The following is a 22,579-nucleotide window of genomic DNA, read 5'->3' as shown; positions in this document are numbered from 1 at the left end:
GTGTGTGTGTGTGTGTCTCAGGTTGGAGACGCTGTGGTACACTTCTGCACAGCTCTACACCAACATCACTGTCGAGGTAAGATTAAGATTGCTTAATGTAAGTCGCTCTGGATTAAGAGCGTCTGCTAAATGCCTAAATTGTAAGATGATGATGATGATGATAATAATAATCTATCTATAAAAGCACCGGAACATGTCTGTCGGTCTGTCTGTGTAGCCTACACTTCCTTATATTAACCTTACTCGGCCAGATGGGGCAGTAGAGAGTACTCTCTACTGCCCTATCTGGCCAACATCATATTGCTGTTCATATATTCGAAGAACGACTGACATAAAAACATAGCTTTTCCAGAAAACTGTCAGGATGTAGAAGACATTTTTAGAATCTGATCTCAGGTCAGAGTGGGTTAAGGGTCCTTCAAGGCATAGAGAGGTTTTTGAAAGCCCTGTTTTATCACATTCCCATAATAGCCTTGTTTAGTCTGAGACGATGGGGCTCGCAGGGAGGTCACTGTGGTGTGCAGTGTTGTTTGGGGCAGCACATTTTTATGTCATAAGATTTTAGTCGACTAAATCTACAGTTGATTTGGTCGACTAAAATGCATTTTGTCGGGCCTTGATGCCGTCGTAATGACTGATTTTACACTTGCTGAAAATAGCATATCAAGCTCACAACGTGTCGCAGCGCGACGCGTGTAGATCGGCTATTTTCAGCATGCAAAGTGGAAAAGGCCTTATACTGGATCTCTTGTCCACTAGTCCCTTCCTAACATTTTAGTCTAGTTTTTATCTGTTGACAAAATTGTCAAAACATTTAGTCTTAGTTTTAGTCATCATAGCTTAGTTTCCATTTAGTTTTCGTCAGTGAAAAAAGGTAGTCGACGACAATTTTTCGTCTTAGTTTTAGTTGACGAAAACAACACAGCTTTTCAACATTGTGCTGACTAATCACTTATTATCACTTATTATTATCACCTGCTCAGTCTCCTTATCACAGCCTCACCACCACCACCCAGGGCAAATAAAGGTTGGGTATGGAATATAATATCTACATTAAAATGTGTGAGGCGCTACGCCCCCTGATGGGGTGTCGGAGCATTGCGCGGGTGGGGGGTGGGGGGGGTGGGTGGGTGGGAGATGAGAGCAGATTCACGCAACATTGGTCTCATTGTTTGCTACGATCTTTATGACTTTATCTAAATAGCATACACTAATGGTGATCCATAGACAAGACCCTTCCTCACCCAGGAGTCAGCCCAGCTCCTTATCCAGACATCAGTCAGACGTCAATTGTCAAAACTTGACTATTGTAATATATTTTTTATCCCACGATTTTGTAACCCATTTTTCACCCCTGTGTCAATCATCTAATGCGATCCTGGGCTCTACACACCCTCCGCCAACCTAGTCCCCATATATGGGGGACAAGGGGAGAGCAACGGACTTGAACTCATGCTTCCTTCATGCCTGAGTGTCCAAGTTGCTCCTTTACACCTGACAGGGGGGAGTTTCCCTGGTTGGACGTAGCGCGTGGAAGGAACACGTTATTCCAACCAGTTCCTTTCCCCTCCATCAGGCGCCCCGGCTGGTCAGGGGGAGGCGACTATTGTAACTCGATCCCTCCTCTCTGGCCTACCGGCATGCGCACTTATAAGCCTCTCCAACTGATCCAAAATGCCGCAGCTCGCTTGGTCTTCAACCAGCCAGACAACCAGACTCAAATTGGACCCTGGTCTTGGAATGACCTGCAGACCAGACTCAAACTGGACCCTGGTCTTGGAAAGACCTACAGACCAGACTCAAACTGGACCCTGGTCTTGGAAAGACCTACAGACCAGACTCAAACTGGACCCTGGTCTTAATGACCTGCAGACCAGACTCAAACTGGACCCTGGTCTTAATGACCTGCAGACCAGACTCAAACTGGCTGCTGTGATTTCCCTAGTGAGCTTTAAAAGGATTGCCATCATGGGCACACTCCCCAAACACTGGTCCTGCTTTGATGTATAGCAAATGTTGGTTCTCTTGCTTTTTAGTTTATTTAGCAAATGTTGTTGCTAGTATTTATTGATTAGTCTATTGGTTGCGTTACTAGATTCTTCGGTAGTGGGTTCTGTATTTCTGAGCGTTGGATGTTTGTCCTGTTTTTTTCTCCTGTATTTATTGTTACTGGCAGAGCGTTGTCACTTATTTCTCCTCTTGTCTTGGCCAGTTCACACTGTGTAAAAGAGACTTCTGTCTCAATGTGGTTTTTGCTGGTTAAATAAAGGTTGAACGCTGCACAGATGATTAGCATCCATCCAACAGCTGGTTTATGGAAAGCAAAATGTTAGCAAAAGTTCAAAATATCACACATCACGGCAGCCCAGTGGTGCCAGGAATAAGTTGGAGAGTATGGTTTTTGAGTGGTGCAACCACTCCTACAACCAGCAATGTCCGTGTACATGTGTTCACCTATGTGTTCACCTATGTGACTATGAGCATCATATAATGAGTACCAGTAGGGGCGCTGTTGTGCCTTGCAGAAACGGAGAGAGAGACAGTGCTGACAGACTGTTGCCTGCTAATGAGAGAGAGAGAGAGACAGTGCTGACAGACTGTTGCCTGCTAATGAGAGAGAGAGAGACAGTGCTGACAGACTGTTGCCTGCTAATGAGAGAGAGAGAGAGAGAGAGAGAGTTGCACCACTCGGTTCACACAGGTGTGATTTTCTTTTAAATGGTGGTCTTGCTTGTTTTACATGATTTCTTACAACACGGCTGTAGAAATGCTTCTGCACGTGTCCGTCTGGAATGCTGATGTTGTTTACAGTGTGCTGTACTGTAGTGACCTTCTGGAATGCTGTTTACAGTGTGCTGTAACGTTTCTCTCTATTTCTGAACATTCCTTTTTGAGAGAACATGGAAGGCTCACAATTCCAATAAGTCGGTGACATCATCCCATGTTGTCGTTGGGGAAATCATATCATATCTCCCTATTTAAACGTTTGATGATTTCTTTTCTCATAAATTAACGTCCTTCTTCCTCGTTATGAAAGAGTACAAAAGTAATGGCTGATATATATAACAACTTAAGCTCACAACGCTGCACATCGTGAACTTGTAGATCTGCTATATTTGAACATTTGTATGTCTGTGGGTTTTATAATTATTCAACCAAGGAAAACTCTCACCTATGGTCATGAAGTGTTCCTACTCTCACCTACGGTCATGAAGTGTTCCTACTCTCACCTATGGTCATGAAGTGTTCCTACTCTCACCTATATGGTCATGAAGTGTTCCTACTCTCACCTATATGGTCATGAAGTGTTCCTACTCTTACCTATGGTCATGAAGTGTTCCTACTCTTACCTATGGTCATGAAGTGTTCCTACTCTCACCTATATGGTCATGAAGTGTTCCTACTCTCACCTATATGGTCATGATGTGTTCCTACTCTCACCTATATGGTCATGAAGTGTTCCTACTCTCACCTATGGTCATGAAGTGTTCCTACTCTCACCTATGGTCATGAAGTGTTCCTACTCTCACCTATGGTCATGAAGTGTTCCTACTCTCACCTATGGTCATGAAGTGTTCCTACTCTCACCTATGGTCATGAAGTGTTCCTACTATCACCTATGGTCATGAAGTGTTCCTACTCTCACCTATGGTCATGAAGTGTTCCTACTCTCACCTATGGTCATGAAGTGTTCCTACTCTCACCTATGGTCATGAAGTGTTCCTACTCTCACCTATGGTCATGAAGTGTTGCTACTCTCACCTATGGTTATGAAGTGTTCCTAGTAGTCGCCTGGAAAAGAGCCAGCTTAGGTGTGTTCGGGGCATCTGGTTAGGATGCCTCTCGGGCGTCTCCCTAGAGGGGTCCTCGAGGCACGTACCACTGGGAGGAGACCCCGGGGCAGACCAAGGATCACGTCCCACTGGGAGGAGACCCCAGGGCAGACCAAGGATCACGTCCCACTGGGAGGAGACCCCAGGGCAGACCAAGGATCACGTCCCACTGGGAGGAGACCAAGGATCAGTTGGAGGAAACACATCAACTCACTGGCCTTGGAACGTCTCGGAATCCCCCAGGAGGAAGTCACTAATGTTGCTCTGGAGAGGGAAGTCTGGAGCTCTCTGGTGGAGCTTTTAATGAATTGTGTTGTGTTTTTGTGCTCCCAGTTCCTGCCGGTCTACACACCATCCCAGGAAGAGAAGGATGACCCCAGCCTGTATGCAGACAACGTTCAGAAACTCATGGCCAAGTAAGGACCGTCATCACGTTTTAGTTGACCATTGATTGCTCAGAATTTGCTCAGAATTGTATTGAAAGGATATCCCCTTGAGTTGCAGCATCTCATTTTAGAGGGGAAAATATTACATACAGTACAGTGCAGTTACACAAATAGACAATACAGACATGTACAGATACAGTTAGCTTGCTCATCCTCTCCCACCCACTGCCCCATCCCCCCCAACTCTCTCTGGACAAGCATATTGAGAGTACAGTACAGTGAACCCCAGGGGTCAGAAGTAAACAGCAGTACGCGCCAGGAGAGGTCATTGATCTGAGAGAATTGTTCCAGTGAAATGGAGCTTCTGCAAATAATTGCGATTGATGAATTTAATTGTTTTGGCATTGGACGTGTACGCAAATTGCATTTCTGCTTGACTTCTCGGCTTCATAAACAAAAATCACACCCGTGTGAACTGAGTGGTGCAATTCCCCCCCCCCCCCATCTCTCTCTCTCTCTCACTCACTCACTCACTCACTCACTCACACACACACACACAGCAGGCAACAGAGCATGCACTATCCCTCTCTCTGTTTCTGGTACTAATAAGTCATATACTCGTGCTCACAGGTACACGGACATTGCTGGTTGTAGGAGTGGTTGCACCACTCAAAAATTGCACAGGGCAAATATGACAAATAACTTGAATGTACAGATAAATTATATAAAATATTTCTGCAATTTGTTTTGTCAGTCATTTCATTTGTCATTTCTGCCCTGTGCACTGTTTTGTTTTACGAAGCCAAACAGAAACATGTTCTAACTCATTTCTAAAAACATAATTACTCAATAGTTCAATCACAATTATTTGTATGATGATAGATTTATCGTCAACTAAATGATCATGAATCATGTTAATCGACACCAACGGTGCCAGGAATAATTTGATGAGAGCAGATGTTTAAATGGTGCCATTTGGCTATTCTGAGTGGGGACTCTATGGGGACACAAAAGCGACCCGGAAGTATCTCAGGAGGGGGCGATCACGTCACGGCTAAAATACTGAATGGGGACATTTTCTCATTCACGCGTCACTCACTTTCTTCATATAATTGGTCCTGACTAATGCTCATTATGAGATGGTGCAATTTTCCGTCCACTCTCTCTGCATCTCGGAGGTGGGCTGGGCCATGAGCGGTTCTGAAACCTGCTGCCCAACACGGAAATAAATGTTCAGTGGGAATTCCAAGATAATTGAAACTACAGCCATTCTTCTTCCTGGAAATGTAGTTTAGCACACTGAAATAGAATCCATTGTTCTTCAAAGAGAAGACCTGAGGCCGCTTCTAAAATCCTCTTCTAAATCCTTACAGCTTTCTGAAAAACGTATGTTGTTGCTCTATCAGTGGTGCTCAAACCTTTTCATGTCAACGACCCCCCCCCCCCCCCCCACCCTCAAAGTACCAGGGCCCCCCAGAAGCCAAGATTTGAGTAAGAAATGATTGCTATAAGAAATGTATATATTTTCGAAGATTAGAGAGAGAGAGAGAGAGAGAGAGAGAGAGAGAGAGAGAGAGAGAGAGAGAGAGAGAGAGAGAGAGAGAGAGAGAGAATAAAGTTGAAAAATATGCTTATATGCATGCTTTCATAATTGGAACATCCTCTCTGGCTGATACCGACAATACGCCTCTGTCTTCCGACCTACTTACTTACACATTATTACTTTATTTTTGTATTGTTCTTTATTGTGCAAAAAAAGCTACTATGGCAGGGAGAGTACTTACTTGCACCTGCTACTTTCCATCTGTGTTCAAACTAGTGCTGCACGATTCTTGCGCAAATGTGAATCTCTAATCTCTAATTGAGAATAACTGAGATCACGATTCTCACATGATTCTCATTTCTTCCGTGAAAATATGTATTGTCTTTAGTCTGTAGTTCGTGAACATTTACTCTGTTCATTATATATAAATATGTATTGTCTTTAGTCTGTAGTTCGTGAACATTTACTCTGTTCATTATATATAAATATGTATTGTCTTTAGTCTGTAGTTAGTGAACATTTACTACGTTCAAAATGTGTCACCTGGAGCCAGAACTACTGTGGCTTTAAACAGACAACATCAAAGTGCTCGACTTAAACCTCTCTTAATAATAATAATAATAAAAATACAACTTTATTTGTATAGCACCTTTCATGACATGAAATGCAGCTCAAAGTGCTTTACAGAGCAATGGAGAAAAACAAGAAAAACAAGGCAAAGACATTAAAAAACAAGCAGTAATGCAATACAGTGAGGACATGAATAACAAAAAATAAAAGATCAATTAAAAGCAATGTTGTAGAAGTGGGTCTTGAGCTGTGCTTTAAAAATGTCTACAGAGGCTGCCTGTCGAAGGTACAGTGGAGTTTGTTCCATGCCGCCGGCCCGTAGAAGCAAAAAGCTGCTTCCCCGTATTTTTTTGTTGACATTTTTTTAGGCAAAGCGAGCAGGCCAGCAGTGGAAGACCTTATGGGGCGGTTTGGGACATATTTAGGCAGGCAGTCATGTAGGTAGGAAGGTGCGAGACCATTGAGAGCTTTATACACATCCATCCATCCATCCATCTTCAACCACTTATCCGTAATCGGGTCGCGGGGGCAACAGCTCCACCAGAGAGCTCTAGACTTCCCTCTCCAGAGCAACATTAGTGACTTCCTCCTGGGGGATTCCGAGACGTTCCAAGGCCAGTGAGTCGATGTATTTCCTCCAACTGCGCCTTGGTCTGCCCCGGGGTCTCCTCCCAGTGGGACATGCTTCGAGGACCTCCCTAGGGAGGCGCCCGAGAGGCATCCTAACCAGATGCCCGAACCACCTCAGCTGACTCCTTTCCAGGCGAAGGAGCAGCGGTTCTACTCCAAGTCTCTCTCGTGTGACTGAACTTCTCACCCTATCTCTAAGGGAGATGCCAGCCACCCGTCAAAGAAAACTCATTTCGGCCGCTTGTATTCGTGACCTTATTCTTTACCTTATTCTTTTTTTTTTTTTTTAAGATATTTTTTTGCGGCTTACGCCTTTTATTGGTTTTTTGAAGGGACAGACAGTAGGCTGACAGGAAACGGGAGAGAGATGGGGGGAAGACATGCAGTAAAGGCCGTGTCGGGCTCGGGAGTCGAACCCGCGGCACACTGCGACTGGATTACCAGTCGGGTGCCCAGACGGTTACGCCACCGCCTGGGCTTCTTTACCTTATTCTAACCCTAACCCTTTATACACAAGTAAAATTATTTTAAAATCAATCCAAAAAACAACCGGAAGCCAGTGCAGTGAAGCCAAAACTGGAGTAATATGTTCTCTCATAGTTCTAGTTAAAACTCTGGCTGCTGCATTTTGGACAAGTTGTAATCTGTCAGTTGTTTTCTTAGGCAGTCCTGAAAAAAGTCTCTCACTTGTAGTAAAAACATAGGAGTGACTAAAAATTAATTGGACAGCCAACTAGTGCTGCACCATTCTGGTCCTTGAGGGGGTTCCAAGTGGTCCCCAGCTAAATGATGGAGACTTGGTAACCAAATGGACCCCTTATTGTTACATCTGCATTACTTAACCCATTCTGGACGGGAACCCCTTTGGTGTTTTAAGCATTATGTTATACTTTAGCTATTGAAAAATAGCAGATCTACAAGCTCATAGCTTTTTCTTTTTTTTTTTCTTTTTTTTTTAAATCATGAAAATATGGCGCAAATCTTTGAATATATATTATTTCAGAGCGAACATTTCAACTCAAATCTTTGCTTTTGGGGGGTCCCTGGAACAACATATTTTCTAATTGGGGTCGGCGGCCAATTACACATAATTCTGGGGGTCCTTGACATGAAATATTGAGCACCACTGACATAGAAACATGGGTATTTCAGAAAACTGTCATGATTTAGAAGATTTTTTAAATTTCGACCTCAGGCCTAAATGGGGTAATACCAACATCAATACAGCATGGAATTGGGGACAGAAATCTTATCTAACAAAAACTAAATATTCCAAGTCCCTTGGGTCTGAGAGGCTAAACGTCATAAAAAGGTGCTCAGGTGCAGAATAAATAATGGGCGTTTTGATATGAAAAGGGTTGAAAACAACTGCTGTTCCTCCGTGCTGCTCTCCACAGGGCCCTGGGGATCCCAGCCACCGACTATGTGATGGAAGGCCGTATTCCTGTGTGTAAACTGGGAGGTCTCTCGCTGCCCCTGGATCCTCCCGCCAGGAAGGCCCTGGGCCTGCTCCACAAGGCTGGGTAAGGAGACTCACGATAACCTCTCTCTGCTCCTCAAGGCTGGGTAAGGAGACTCACACAAAGCACTCTCTGCTCCTCAAGGCTGGGTAAGGAGACTCACACAAAGCACTCTCTGCTCCACAAGGCTGGGTAAGGAGACTCACACAAAGCACTCTCTGCTCCACAAGGCTGGGTAAGGAGACTCACACAAAGCACTCTCTGCTCCACAAGGCTGGGTAAGGAGACTCACACAAAGCACTCTCTGCTCCTCAAGGCTGGGTAAGGAGACTCACACAAAGCACTCTCTGCTCCTCAAGGCTGGGTAAGGAGACCCACACAAACCACTCTCTGCTCCTCAAGGCTGGGTAAGGAGACTCACACAAAGCACTCTCTGCTCCTCAAGGCTGGGTAAGGAGACTCACACAAAGCACTCTCTGCTCCTCAAGGCTGGGTAAGGAGACCCACACAAAGCACTCTCTGCTCCACAAGGCTGGGTAAGGAGACTCACACAAACCACTCTCTGCTCCTCAAGGCTGGGTAAGGAGACCCACACAAACCACTCTCTGCTCCTGTTTTATAATCAGTTTGAATGAGTAAACCTTTGTGGAGATCTTCTCAGTTCTCATTGTATGCTAGTTACTGCCATTCAGGATAGAAAATGAAATCCATTTGGATTTGGGGAGAAGTAGTTTCATAAGGGGCTGGTATGAAGTACTTGATATAAAGAGAACATGTTCAGTTCACTAGTCTACACTCTACTCTACACCTGCCTTCATTTCATCTGATTGTCTGTCTCGTTAACTGTGTCTGTTAGAGAGAGGGGCAGAGAATTTTGGATTTTTGCTCAACTTGATTTATACTTATATTCACTCTGATGAAGGTACATGTTCGATATATCATGCAGCCTCGATTTCGGAGACTCCGACGATTAATCGGAAAATCGATTAATCGTGGCATCCCTAAAGGAGACCCACGCAAACCACTCTCCAGCAAAAAGAAATGGCCAATCCAAACGTACACTGCACTACACATTATCAGCTGTAGTCATAGATCAGCTTTAGCTTTAGATCAATTTGGGATTGAGGGTTAGCCTATTACAGTGGTTAATGTCTTGATGACTACTTTAAGACTTTCTTTCTGTCTTTAATGTTTGTATTTTTGTACATATTTTTTCTCATGGATTCAAGTTCCACGTAGAAGAATTGTTATTTTGACCAGTGTTTGCCTGTTCTCTCTCCTAATGGTACCAACATCAATACAGTTACAGCATGGAACTGCATGTGGACAAAATGTTTTTGTTGTGCAAGGCTGAATGTCGTCAAACAGTGTTTCTGTGGCTCAAATCAAATGCAGGCTAAATTATGGGCCTTGATATGAAATGGGTTGAAATCCACTGCATTAATCATTAATCAATGCTTTTCTCTCTCTCTCTCTCTCGCTCTCGCTCTCGCTCTCGCTCTCGCTCTCGCTCTCGCTCTCGCTCTCTCTCTGTCTCTCTGTCTCTCTGTGTGTGTGTGTGTGTGTGTGTGTGTGTGCCAGGCTGGGGGCGTCAGAGGTGGAGGCCGTGCTGTACAGACTAGCTGACTGGTGCAGGTCTGCAGCCCAGGGGTGGAAGGCCAGCACCCAGGAACTCTCTTCTATTCTGGGACTGGCAGATGGACAGACGGCCATCAGTCTGTGTGCCCTCTACTCTAAGGTATATACTGTAGGACAGGCAGGCGGGCGGGCGGGCAGGCAGGCAGACAGGCAGGCAGGCGGCACCACTCTTTGTACCCTCTACTCTAAGGTGTATATACTGTAGGGCAGGCAGGCAGGCAGGCACCACTCTTTGTACCCTCTACTCTTAGGCCCATAATCTTGAAGACTAGATGAGTCTGCTTTAGCCTTGCAGCACTTCTGAGACGCACACACACACACACACACACTCTCTCTCTCTAGGTCGTCCTCAAACGAGCCCTCCATTGTCGCCTCCAGTCATCACGTTTCTCCATTAATCCGGCCAGCTCGTTGGTGCTTTGCCCTCCTGCATCTTTCTTGAGTGCATCCACATACTGTATGTTAGTATGGGACCAATAAAATGCTACAATATCAAAATATGGACATTTTAGGGTTTTCAGGCTATTCAGAAAAATGCACACAAAGTGCACAAAGACCTGCACGCCGTCTGCACTGGCAATACGAACTTTATTGGCAACGTTTCGGTCAAAGACCTCCTTCAGGCATCTGCTGATCATAGGTAGCCACATAGCTACATACACACACACAGATCCACACTGACCAATCACAGTCGCCCTCGTTAATAGGGATGAGACCCATAGCAGGTGGTGAGCTCATTTGATTCTTCAATTATTAGGGTTAAGGTTTTCAGGCTAGAGACAGTAATATACATTATGTAAACTAGTTTGAAGCATATTTACGCAAAATCTGTTCCCAGAACCAGCCACGTGCTCCGGCATGAGCTAGTGGTCATTCTAAATCTAAGTGGTCAAACTTTTATGTTTAGAAGCATTTCCCATATACATAAATGGTCTCGGGCATTTCATAAATGCAAAGGTTGAAGCCTCAGGTTTGTAATTTCTTCACCCGGTTGGCACGCAGTATGTAGAACAACAGCAGGAACAATATTTCAAAAATAAATCTAAATTCTACATATTGTGTTGACTAGAGCGGTGCCCGGCTGTAGAGCACCGAGTCGGTAACGATGGAAGTTGGAGACCCATCCATCCATGCCCTCCCCGGCTATGCCATACCCAGAGTAATGTAGTAAGAGAGTGGTGACAAGCTTTGATCTCGCCGCAGAGCGGGTGCCTATGGGCGATAGTTCCAAACATTGCTCCTATTGGCTGGAACTATCCCATTGAGATAGAATGAGCACGTCCGCATTCCATCGTTACAATGAGAGTCAACGGGAGTGTCATTAGTCTCTTACTAGATTACTCTGGCCATACCCGTTGTACCCGTGTCAGAGTACCCGTTGTACCAGTGTCAAGAGTACCCGTTCCACCCAACTGTCTGTGTCCCTTCTGTGTCAGGTATGCCCAAATATGGAGTGTTGGCCAGCTCCACATATAGAGCCTATATATAGGGCCTGTCCAGAGCCCGGGCCCAGAGGCCTTTTGTGGCGGTTCTGGACAACTGTGTGTCCGACCGACCCAAACACTGTGCACTGCGCGCTCTGTGGTGGGGTGTGGAACGCGCGTGTCTAATTTGAAGTCGGTGGGGCGAACGGTTCTCGAGTCACGGGGATTACAGACGCACGTACAGAGACTTGGTGCATTTATAGTTGATTGTTTAGGTAACGGCGGCCCTTTCACACCATTCCACGAATCACACAATAGGATTTTGGTCCAACGACATTCTTTGAGCTTTAATCCGTGCCTCTGGTGTGTGTGTGTGTGTGTGACGCGTTTGTTTTAGGATGACTCGGTGGATCTGCGGCAGGTCTACTCCAGCGTCGCGCCCATATCTGGTTGTGTCAGTTTCAGCTCGACGCTTCACACCGCCTTCGCCGTAAGTACTTCCTTCCTCTGCTGCTGCCTGTGTTTGGTTTCGACACCCAAACTGTCCACACTCCTCCTGGCACCTGTTAAGAGTGACTCACTAATGTGCGGAGAGGCGTGTGACGGACACGCCCTTCGCTGTCTGGATGTTGTCGTGTTAACGTCAGCTGTGTACATGATTCCACCGCATGGCACTGGCTGATGTCAGGCGGGGCGAGTAGATGATGTTTATTTTATTTATTTGTCTTTGTTCATTAAAAAAAAGACGGACAGGAACAAATAGTTCAGTCAATCGATAAAGTAATTGATAGAATAATAGTTAATAATTTGATGAAGACCCAGTGAGGTCATGTTGGCATAATGAAGGCTGTTCCCTCTTTTTAAACTTTCAGTGACCACATCTCATGTCGAAAAGAAAGGTAGCAAAAGTAGCACGTTGATAACGAACGCGTTTCGGCCTGTGTGGCCTTCGTCAGCTGACGAAGGCCACACAGGCCGAAACGCGTTCGTTATCAACGTCAGAGGTAAATAAATTCTTATAAAAAAGGTGAGTGCTGGCATTTTCTTCATTTCATTTTTTATTTCGCACATAGTGTATCACAATACAGTACAAATCATAATAGATAACAATTAATTTGTCTTTCATAATTAATTTGTCTTTCATACCTATCTGATACACCCATGACGAAAAGGAGCAGGAAGAAGAATAAATTCTTATAAATACCTGCCCCCTTTTCACTCAAAAGTTAATTTTTACTTTAATGATTGACTCATACACATCTAAACAAAACAAAAAAAACAAACAAAAGAGTAAAACAAAACAAGCAAGAAGTCGAGCAATGACACGTGAAAGAAATGATAGCTAACCTATTCGTCTAAATATTAGTTTTTTGTTATTTATTTTAAATTGGCAAATATTTGTACAACCTTTTAAATTGTCATCCAGAGAATTCCATGTTCGGATTCCAGTTATCGACGTATACATTCGAGCCTTGCACCGTAAGGACTTTATTCTAACCTGGAGTGCTGCGGGTTGTGGTTGTCTGCTTCGGCAGTACTTTCTTACCCACCTTGTTCAATTCATCACAACCCCCCCCCCACCCCCTGGTAGAAAACCACTGATATGAATCAATAGAGGTCAGATTGGGCGGAAACTATGCCCAAAAATAGAGCCGGGCCGGGCGGAACGGAGACATAAAAGTCCAAAGATTGACATGGAAGCCGTGCAATTATTAGACTGTCTTAAAAAGAAATGTATACATTTACTGAAGAATGGTAAATTGTTTTATGGGTGAAGAATCCTACACTAAAAATGTCTCCTGTTTCAAATGCAAGGTGTGTCATTTTGGGCCAGAAGCAGTGTTGTTTTTGGCAGCAAAACAATATTTTAGTTTTAGTCGTAGTCTCTTTGAAATAGTTTTCATTTCGTTTTTAGTCACATTTTAGTCCCCTGGAATGTATTGGTGTTAGTCTAGTTTTAGTTGACTAAATGTCATGAGATTTTAGTCTACTAAATCTACAGTTGATTTTGCAGACTAAAATGTATTTTGGCGGGCTTTGACGCCGTCGTAATGATTGCTTTTACACTTGCTAAAAAGAACCGATGTACAAGCTCACAAGTTGAGCTTGTAGATTTTCAGCATGCAACTATTTCTAAAATGACTTGTACTGGATTTCTTGTCCACTAGTCCCTTCCTAACATTTTAGTCTACTTTTTATTTGTTGACGAAATTGTCAGCATATTTAGCCTAGTTTTAGTCACCATAGCTTAGTTTTCATTTAGTTTCCATTTAGTTTTCCTCAGTGGAAAAAAGTAGTCGACGAACAGTTTTCGTCTTAGTTTTAGTCGACGAAATCAACACTAGCCCAGAAGGCATCATCTTCTTCTTCTTCTTCTTCCCTTCTAGCTGTTTGACAAGGAGGGCAGAGGCAGCCTGGATGCAATGGAGCTGTCTGGCCTCATGGGGGCACTGTTGGGCGTTCCTCAGTACGAGACCTCTCAGCTTCACACCGAGGCCTCCAGTAATGGCCAGCTTACAGAGCGTAAGTCTCTTTTCATTTGTGTGTCATAAGTCAGTCCGTAATCGGTATATCAATTTCAATTCAATTCAAAGGGCTTTATTGGCATGAGAAAACTTACGTTTTACATTGCCAAAGCAAAAAGTAGAACAATACAGTCAAAACTAAATGTATATACAATTGAAAGTCAGAATATCTAATAAATCAAACCCCTGACAGTTATAAGAACTGAGTGGAGTTGCCTGTTCCTGATCGTTGCTGCACAGTGACCACAGTCTTTTGTGTTCCTTTCTGGCTCACGTTTGGCTGCTCTACAAATTATTCTGTGTAGTTATAATAATAGGCTCTACGCACACAGGCCTTCCCTACTTCCTTCACAGGTGTTACCGACAATACTAATGGAGGCTCTGTTCCATTCTGGTCAAACAGAGTCAGGGTGAGGGGGCACGGTGGCACAGTTGGTAGTACTGTCTCCTCACAGCTAGAAGGTCCTGGGTTTGATTCCCGCTCGGGACGCTGTGGGTGCTGGCCGCGTGTTTCCTCCTCCGCGTCATCAGTGCCCATACCCAAAGGCGGGGTTGGTGAAAGGGCGTTTGCATGTTCTCCCCGTGTCCCCTAGGGTAGGTACCCTCACAAAAAACATGCAGTAATCCTGGTCACTAAACTGCCTCCCCTTGGCCAGCCGGGGCGCCTGATGGAGGGGAAAGGAACTGGTTGGAATAATGTGTTCCTTCCAACCAGGGAAACTCCCCCCCTGTCAGGTGTAAAGGAGCAACTTGGACACTCAGGCATGAAGGAAGCATGAGTTCAAGTCCGTTGCTCTCCCCTTGTCCCCCATATATGGGGACTAGGTTGGTGGAGGGTGTGTAGAGCCCAGGATCACATTAGATGATTGACACAGGGGTGAAAAATGGGTTACAAAATCGTGGGATAAAAAAAGAGTCAGGGTGCTGCTATTGTGCATGTTGGCTCACTGGAAACACTCCCGTATGGTCCCGTATGTGTGCGTAACTCTGAGAGTGTACAAATGGAAACAAATGGACCCGTAAGGGTTAGTGTTCCTTAAGATAAAATAAAACGTTTGAGAACCACTGCACACTAAATGGAACAGAGCCTTAATTAGTATCGGTAACACCTGTGAAGGAATTGGGGAAGTGGGAAGAGTTATTATGTGTGCATAGAGCCCATTGTGTGATAAACATTTTACTGTTTGAAAACTCCTAAAAAAAAAAAGAACCTCTTTTCCACAGAGGATCTGCTCAGAGTACTGACCACCCATCCGACCTATCAGAGAGTGGTAAACGAATACCTGCAGCCCGAGGAGGCGGGCTCTCAGATGTCATACATGGCCTTAGCCAATGGGAAGACGGTGAACAACAACGTAACCATGCAGAACGGCAACGGAATCCCCTCGGCCAATAAGAAAGCAGACTGATGATGGAGCCCCTCTCTCATCCATTGTCCAATAAGAAGGTGGACTGTCAGAAACTTGTCGTCCAATAACAAGGAGCCTTCTCGTCCAATTTTGGGAAAGTGATCTGTTGGAACCTACTTGTCCAATAAGATCTGTGGGAAGCTAGTTTGTCCAATAAGAAAGTCGATTGCCGGAACCTTCTCACCCAATAAGAAAGCTGGACGAGATTATCGGATTTGTCTTCCGTTTGGTTTAATTGATTGGATGTTGAATTGAGGACGCCGCCAACACCGGGGTAGTTTTTTACGATGGTTTTCAGAACCCTCAGACAGGATTACTACATGGGACGAGTGAAGCCCAAAAGCCATAAATAGCACCTGTTCTGTACTTTGTGCATCTGCTTGTGCAATATTTATATTTTAATCTTCGACCTGGGCCATCAGAATGCGAGCACAGAAACTCGTTATATTCGCATATTCTGTTGCACAGGTTTTCAGGGTCTCTGGTCAACAGGGGAATGTACGGTACGTACGCTGTGTGTGTGCGTGGGCGAGAGGCCGAGCGAACGAGCAATCTAATTTTAAAACTGCGCTGACGTGAGCATCATTTCATGAATTAATCACCCAGACTACTGGAAAGAAAACAACGTACATACTCTAGTCTACACTACAGTAAGAGTAGTGTAGACTACACTAGACTAGTCTACACTACACTAGACTAGTCAGTCTACTTTCTACTACAGTAAGTAGTCGTCGTCGGGTGTATAGAATTTAATGTTCATCTTGTTGTTTATGTATTGATCTTACAAACACATTCCCTGCTTCCTTTTCATGCTGCTGGTATACTCTCAGATCAATCTGAGAGTATTTCAATATTTCATCTTTGGTGATGAAGGAGGTACAGTATGTGAGTGAGTGAATGAGTGAGTGATTGTGGGCGAGAGAAAATGTGTCTTCATCAAATCACCGTATTCTTCCTTTTTAAATTGCTGAGAAAGGATCGTTTACTATGTTGTGTGTGTGTATGCAGAGAAAGGATAGTTTTGTGTGTGTGTGTGTGTGTGTGTGTGTGTGCGCGCGCAGAGACAGGATAGTTTTTACTTTGTCGTGTGTGTGTGTGTGCAGAGAAAGGATAGTTTTTACTATGTCGTGTGTGTGCAGAAAAAGGATAGTTTTTACTCTGTCGTGTGTGTGCGCGTGCAGAGAAAGGATCGTTTTTACTTTGTCGTGTGTGCGTGTGTGTGTGCGCAGAGAAAGGGTAGTTTTTACTCTGCTGTGTGTTTTGTGTGTGTGTGTATGCAGATCATGTTTGCCGGTACTGTGAAGCCCATGAGGGACTTTTGTAAAATAAAAAAAGATCTAATCCTGATTGTTTAATTTAAACTCTGGCAAGGTTCCATTTGATTAACATTTGCACACTCCAAGAGTTACAAATGGATATTATTAAGCGTTGGAAGATTTTACTGTGTCGCGAAGCCATGAAATGTATTTTACTTTTATATTTGTATTTGGTTCCTTCTGTTTTTATGTCCAGCCTTTGTGCTTTGAAAGGGATTGTGGTGTGCGTGAAGACTTTTGATGGATTTTGTTCATATTTCTTAATTATTTTATATTTTGATGGAATTATTTAACATTGCATATAATATAATAAATTGTGAAATGCTGTTTCCGTTTGTCCTCATTTATTTTTATTTTTTAATTTATATATATTTTTTGCTGTATGCACCACTCTTCTTTACTTTGTTTTTTGTCACATTTTACTTGTGTAAAGGATTGGTGAAAATATTTTTTCTACAAGCTTCCCGTGAACAGTTGCATGCAAGCATATAATTAGACAAATATCAACGTCAAAACAGAATATATACACATACCGGTACTTTGGTCATTTTGGACAAAGGTTATAGCTTAAGCTTTAAAGCACATGAATATTGGGTCAACGTTTGGTTTGTGTTGTGACTTTGCTATTCTTAGCCGCAATTTGCAACTCTAGATTTATTTTAATAATGGGATGAATCTAGAGTTGCAATACCCTGCATTGACTCCCCATTCATCCAATTTGCTTTTGCGATCTGCTTGTATTAAACAACGCTAAACTCAACAACATTGCAGCTTGAATTATCCTCTTTCACTCTGCCAAGCTTTTGTTTAATACAAATCCACTGTAGACATTTTATGAGCTACTTTCTGTCAACAAAATCTCTGCAGGTTTGAGTTTGGAAGCACTCGTTTTTATTAATGCGAAACAGGTGGTACGCAGGGCCGTTCAGTGACTTTGACGAGTGCTTCCAAACTCCAACACTTAGAAAAAGAATCACCTGCAGAGATATTCTTGACAGAAAGTAGCTAATGTCTACGGTGGATTTTTTTTTTTATGAAACAAACACTTGGCAGATTGAAAGAGGATAATTTAAGCTTGCCTGCGTTTAATGTTGTTTAATACAAGCAGATCGCAAAAGCAACATTGGATGAATGGGGAGTCAATGGAGGGAATTGCAACTCTAGATTCACCCCATTATAATAATAATCTAGAGTTGCAAATTCTGTGCTATTCTGTCATTCCAAATATTGGTTTATTTTCAATACTTGTTTCGTCCGTTGATATAGATATAGTCAACAATATTGCAAGCCTTTTTGCGTCTGTGCCAAAGGATTTCAATCTTTATCTGGATTCAATTTGAGAAAATTGGAAAATGTGTTTTGTGTCTGCGAGGCTATATGTTGGTGGTCTGTGGCTCAAATGCGGAATTAATACATGATGGGGTTGAAATCCATTGCTCTGTGTCTATGGCAGTGGTTTTCAACCCTTTTCACATCAAGGCATTGATGTGAAACATTATTTATTCTGCATTTGAGCCACACACCACCATTTGATGACATTTAGCCTCACAGGCCAAATACTTTGTCCGCAATAACAGGCAAATGTTGATCAAAATAACAATTATTCTACATTCTCTAATTGTGTGTATAGATTTCTCTTAAGTAAGTAATGCATACAATAATTTATTTAGGGTCCATTTGGTTTCATTTTACTCTCTAGAGATAAAGATCTATAAGGATTTTTGGTTAACCCAACTCTTAATTATCATTTAGCTGGGGACCACCTGGAACCGCCTCAAGGACCACTGGTGGTCCCCGGACCACTTGTTGAGAACCTCTATCTATCTATGGGATGAACATGATATGCTTTCTTTTCCCATTTTACCTCCTTTATGGTGAATTATTTCCTTTTTTTTTTGGCTATATAGAAGTGTATATTTGTACGTCTCTAAATGTTATGATGAATTGAACAAGGTGGACCCTCTTGTAAACAAGTGTAGTGCTTTATTGGGTCGTCCACTCACAGTTAACAGTTTTTCTTTTTGTATTGAGTTGTGCTTGAAATGTACTGTAATTCTGCAAACTGTTAATACATACTTCAATCAATCAATCGAACCGATGGAAACGCCATTTCCCAGGGTGCTGAGCGCTACGGATATGGATACCACCGGATATCCGCTCCACATTTCCAGAGCGAGCAAGCATTGCAAGGAAAAGTTCTCCACGTGGAAACCAAGCGAGAAATTAAACACTCCACGTTTTATTCTCTCTAATCTAAACCTTTTATTGACGAAAACAACTTCGTTATTTTCTAAAGTTAAACAGAAAGTATTCGTCCAAGATGTTCCTGCAGTTTTACGACAACGAGGACGGTGTGAGAATCTACACGCTGAAGGTATGTTTACTTTATTCACGTTATGGGCTTTTCTCTGCATAAAACATTTTAATGTGACTCTAGAACAGTGGGTTTTCATGTCAAGGACCCCCGAATTGACACTAATTATCCCCGCGGAGTCGCGGACCCCCATTTGAAGAGATAAGGAGGTAAGGCCAGCAGGGACCTCTCCTGTGAGAAGATTATTTGTCATGGCTCTAGCAGTGATTCTCAAGCCGTTTATTTTCAAGGACCCCCAGTTTGACATGCATTAGTCTACGGACCCCCATTTAACGATATATATTTTTTTATCTCTGGGACCCACAATTTATATTGTAAAATCAATGTTCGTTTCACTCAGAGTGTGCAAAATGGTACACTCAAGAGTTACAGACCCATAAAAGTCCATTTGGTTCCAAACTATCATTTAGCTGTGGACTTTTCCCCCCATCGTCCCGTCCCCCCCTTTCCCCTCGCTGTATATGTTTCTTTTCCCTTTTTGCCTCCTTTATGATGAATTCCTGCTCTGTTCTCTAACTATATATAGAAGTGTCTATTAGTACGTCTCTAAATGTTTTGATGAATTGAACAAGGTGGACCCTGTTGTAAACAAGTGTAATGCTTAATTGGGTCGTCCACTCACAGTTAACAGTCTTTGTATTGAGTTTGTGCTTGAAGTGTACTGTAATTCTGCAAACTGTTAATAAATATTTATATCAATCAATCAAAAACCCCCCTGGAACTCCCTCAAGGACCCCTGGACTTTGAAAACCACTGGTTTCAAACCATTTTCATATCAAGGTTTTTTTTGATTGATTGTTTTTTTTTTCATTATTTATTCTGCATTTGACTCAAGGACCACCATCTGATATTTAGCCTCTCAGACCCATTTGACCCACGGTCCACCATCTGATGACATTTAGCCTCTCAGACCCATTTGACCCACGGACCACCATCTGATGACATTTAGCCTCTCAGACCCATTTGACCCACGGACCACCATTTGATGACATTTAGCCTCGCAGGTCCAAAACTGAAGAATACTTATTACGTTGTTATCGTTGGCTGTTTGAAAACCACTGCTCCAGTCTAGATCTAGCTCTGGTCCATAGCTTACTGCGCAGGGCAGAATCGTAGAAGCAGTAGAAGGCTACCAGAGCTAGTCTAGATCATCACAACTTAATGTGACTTCATGTCAGATTTTGCTGGTTTACACTTACAGTAAAATAGCCTCGTTAAGGTTCGACACAAAGGTTTTTAATTTAATTAAATTTTTTCCCCCTCAAATTTAGCCCTGAAACATGACTGAGCCTGAGGTTTCATGTGAACCATGGCTAAGATCATAAGATGAGGCCAAATTTCAATCAATTAATGAATTCTAAATAAATCAACTGATTATTTCAAATTATTTGACCAGTATGTGCATTTATTCCCATTTTTTTAATGCACAATAGAAATGCTTCATCGGATTAATTTGGCATATCCAAAGTAACAACACATAATGGTTGCAGAAATCATTTTAACGTGAATTCAACTTATTATTACATTATGATCATTCGTTCAAAATGGTAAATAAAGTTGATCTATGTTAATTCACATAACACAATAGTCAGATAACCTGTCACACTGAACAACTTACACTATAATATTGTGATTATTAAAATGTGTTTGTTAGTAACCTGAGTTAGGACAACCTTGTTCTGTCTACAATTCTCACAATTTTCTTTTTTTTTAAATGGCCGATCTACAAACTCACAGCCTCACGCCCTGTGGAGATTGTAGATCTGCTATTTACGGTGACTGTTCCCACCTCAAGAATAGGGCATGTTGTGGAGTTTTCAAGTGCTTCAAATAAATTGGAGCTAACATGCTAGTTTCAGCCACCATTTGAACACCATATAAATTATTTTAACCCCCTCCCCCGACCCCCAACAGAAAGTGGACCCTTCGGGCCTGCCCACCAGCTCGGCCCACCCAGCACGCTTCTCTCCAGACGACAAGTTCTCCCGCCACAGAGTCACCCTGAAGAAACGCTTCAACCTGCTGATCACCCAGCAGCCTCGGCCCATCCTGTAGAGCCTGATGGATGGAGGGAGCCTCGGCCCTCCACCCATCCTAGAGGGAGGCACCCTCGACCTGTCCTGGAGGAATGGAGGGATGGAGGCAGCCTTCCTCCGTCCTGGATGGATGGAGCTGTCAGCTGTCATTCTCAAACACCTTCTTAATTTCAAGGACCTCCACTTTGATAGTTTGATATGCATTAATTAGGCCGGTGGTTTTCAACCCTTTTCATTGTCTTGTCAAGGCCCGTTATTTGTTCGGCATTTGAGCCTCGTCGCACCACCATTTCATGAGATTTCGCCTTGACGCAGCAGACCCAAAACGAAAGAATATTTTGTCGTCGTTGGATATGATTTTGCCCACATGCCCCCATTTTGCCCCATGTTGTATTGATGTGGTGCCATAGGGAGAGATAAGGAAAACGTTGATCAAAATGTCAATCATTTTACATGCTCTAATTGTGTAGACTTCTTGTAAGTTAAGTAGCCTAATGCAGGTACGTAACAATAGTTAAACTCTTGAAAGCGTAAAATGAGTTGCAGACCTGTAATGTCCGAAGGATAAATAATATGGCAGTGGTTCTCAAAAATGATATGTATTTGGCCGCCGACCCCCCCATATGGAAATGTGTTGTTCCAGGGACCCCCCTACAGAAGCAAAGATTTGAGTTAAAAAATATTTAAAAAAACAGTTAGCTGGGAAAGAATATATATTCAAAGCTCTGTGCCCCATTTTCATGATATAAAAAATTGCAGATCTACACCTGTAGCGCGTGTGCTTGTATATCTGCTTTTTTTTTAACAGCTGAAGTTTAAAATAATGATTAAAGTGGTTAAAAAGCTATGAGGCGACACGGATGCGTGGTCCTCAGGGCTCAGATTTTCATGATGCCAGATATATGATGGGGTGACTTTGTGGCTCCCTTTGTTTTCATGTAATTTGCTGGTGAGGTGACATTTTATTTCTTTTGTGCTAGGAGGAGGCTTTTTGTTTAGTTTTTATTTCCTTCAGATGTGGTTGCTTGCATAACTTGTGAATATTGTGAATGATTGTAGTTTTTCATTTTCTTTGAGTGTTCACACACAGCGCAAACTTGATTGACTTTAACAAGTGCAGTTTGTGATGGTTCTTCCCTATTCTTTTTTTATAAATAAATATTACAAATGAAAGCTTCTTACTGGCATGTAAAATACAAAGTTGGTCATTGTTTACTTTATATAATATATATATTCATTTTAATATCAAGTTGCAATTTACAATTTAGGAATTTAGCAGATGCTGAAGAACAAAACATGGTAATGCATCAAATTCATCATAATTATGTAAGTTGATTTTATTTATATATATATATATATAAAATAAAAAAATGTTATATTGTGGAGTACTAGTCATATAAACAACATAGCCCTACATTCACAAAGGCAAGGAATG

At 42.7% G+C, this 22,579-nt stretch overlaps 2 protein-coding genes across 2 annotated transcripts in view; both read left to right on the top strand.

Annotated features, from left to right (window-relative positions):
* The window catches only part of lpcat4 (lysophosphatidylcholine acyltransferase 4), a 34,883-nt gene extending 19,053 nt beyond the window's left edge, over positions 1 to 15,830 (top strand). The window contains exons 7-13 of the mRNA XM_083789172.1: positions 22 to 76; positions 4,167 to 4,249; positions 8,360 to 8,485; positions 10,004 to 10,160; positions 11,882 to 11,974; positions 13,872 to 14,007; positions 15,234 to 15,830. Coding sequence (XP_083645298.1) covers positions 22 to 76; positions 4,167 to 4,249; positions 8,360 to 8,485; positions 10,004 to 10,160; positions 11,882 to 11,974; positions 13,872 to 14,007; positions 15,234 to 15,418 — 835 coding nt within the window. The 3' untranslated portion in view covers positions 15,419 to 15,830. The remainder of the gene's footprint in view (positions 1 to 21; positions 77 to 4,166; positions 4,250 to 8,359; positions 8,486 to 10,003; positions 10,161 to 11,881; positions 11,975 to 13,871; positions 14,008 to 15,233) is intronic.
* Positions 15,831 to 18,902: 3,072 nt separating this feature from the next.
* Positions 18,903 to 22,287, top strand: nop10 (NOP10 ribonucleoprotein homolog (yeast)). The gene is made up of 2 exons (XM_083788456.1): positions 18,903 to 19,108; positions 21,023 to 22,287. The coding sequence occupies exons 1-2, from the start codon at positions 19,055 to 19,057 to the stop codon at positions 21,161 to 21,163; spliced, it is 195 nt and encodes a 64-aa protein (XP_083644582.1). The 5' UTR covers positions 18,903 to 19,054; the 3' UTR covers positions 21,164 to 22,287.
* The last annotated feature ends 292 nt before the right edge of the window (positions 22,288 to 22,579 follow it).

Source organism: Protomyctophum parallelum (genome assembly GCF_964188405.1).
Source record: "Protomyctophum parallelum genome assembly, chromosome: 18".
NCBI classification, from domain to species: domain Eukaryota; kingdom Metazoa; phylum Chordata; class Actinopteri; order Myctophiformes; family Myctophidae; genus Protomyctophum; species Protomyctophum parallelum.
This window is presented reverse-complemented; position numbering and strand designations above follow the sequence as displayed.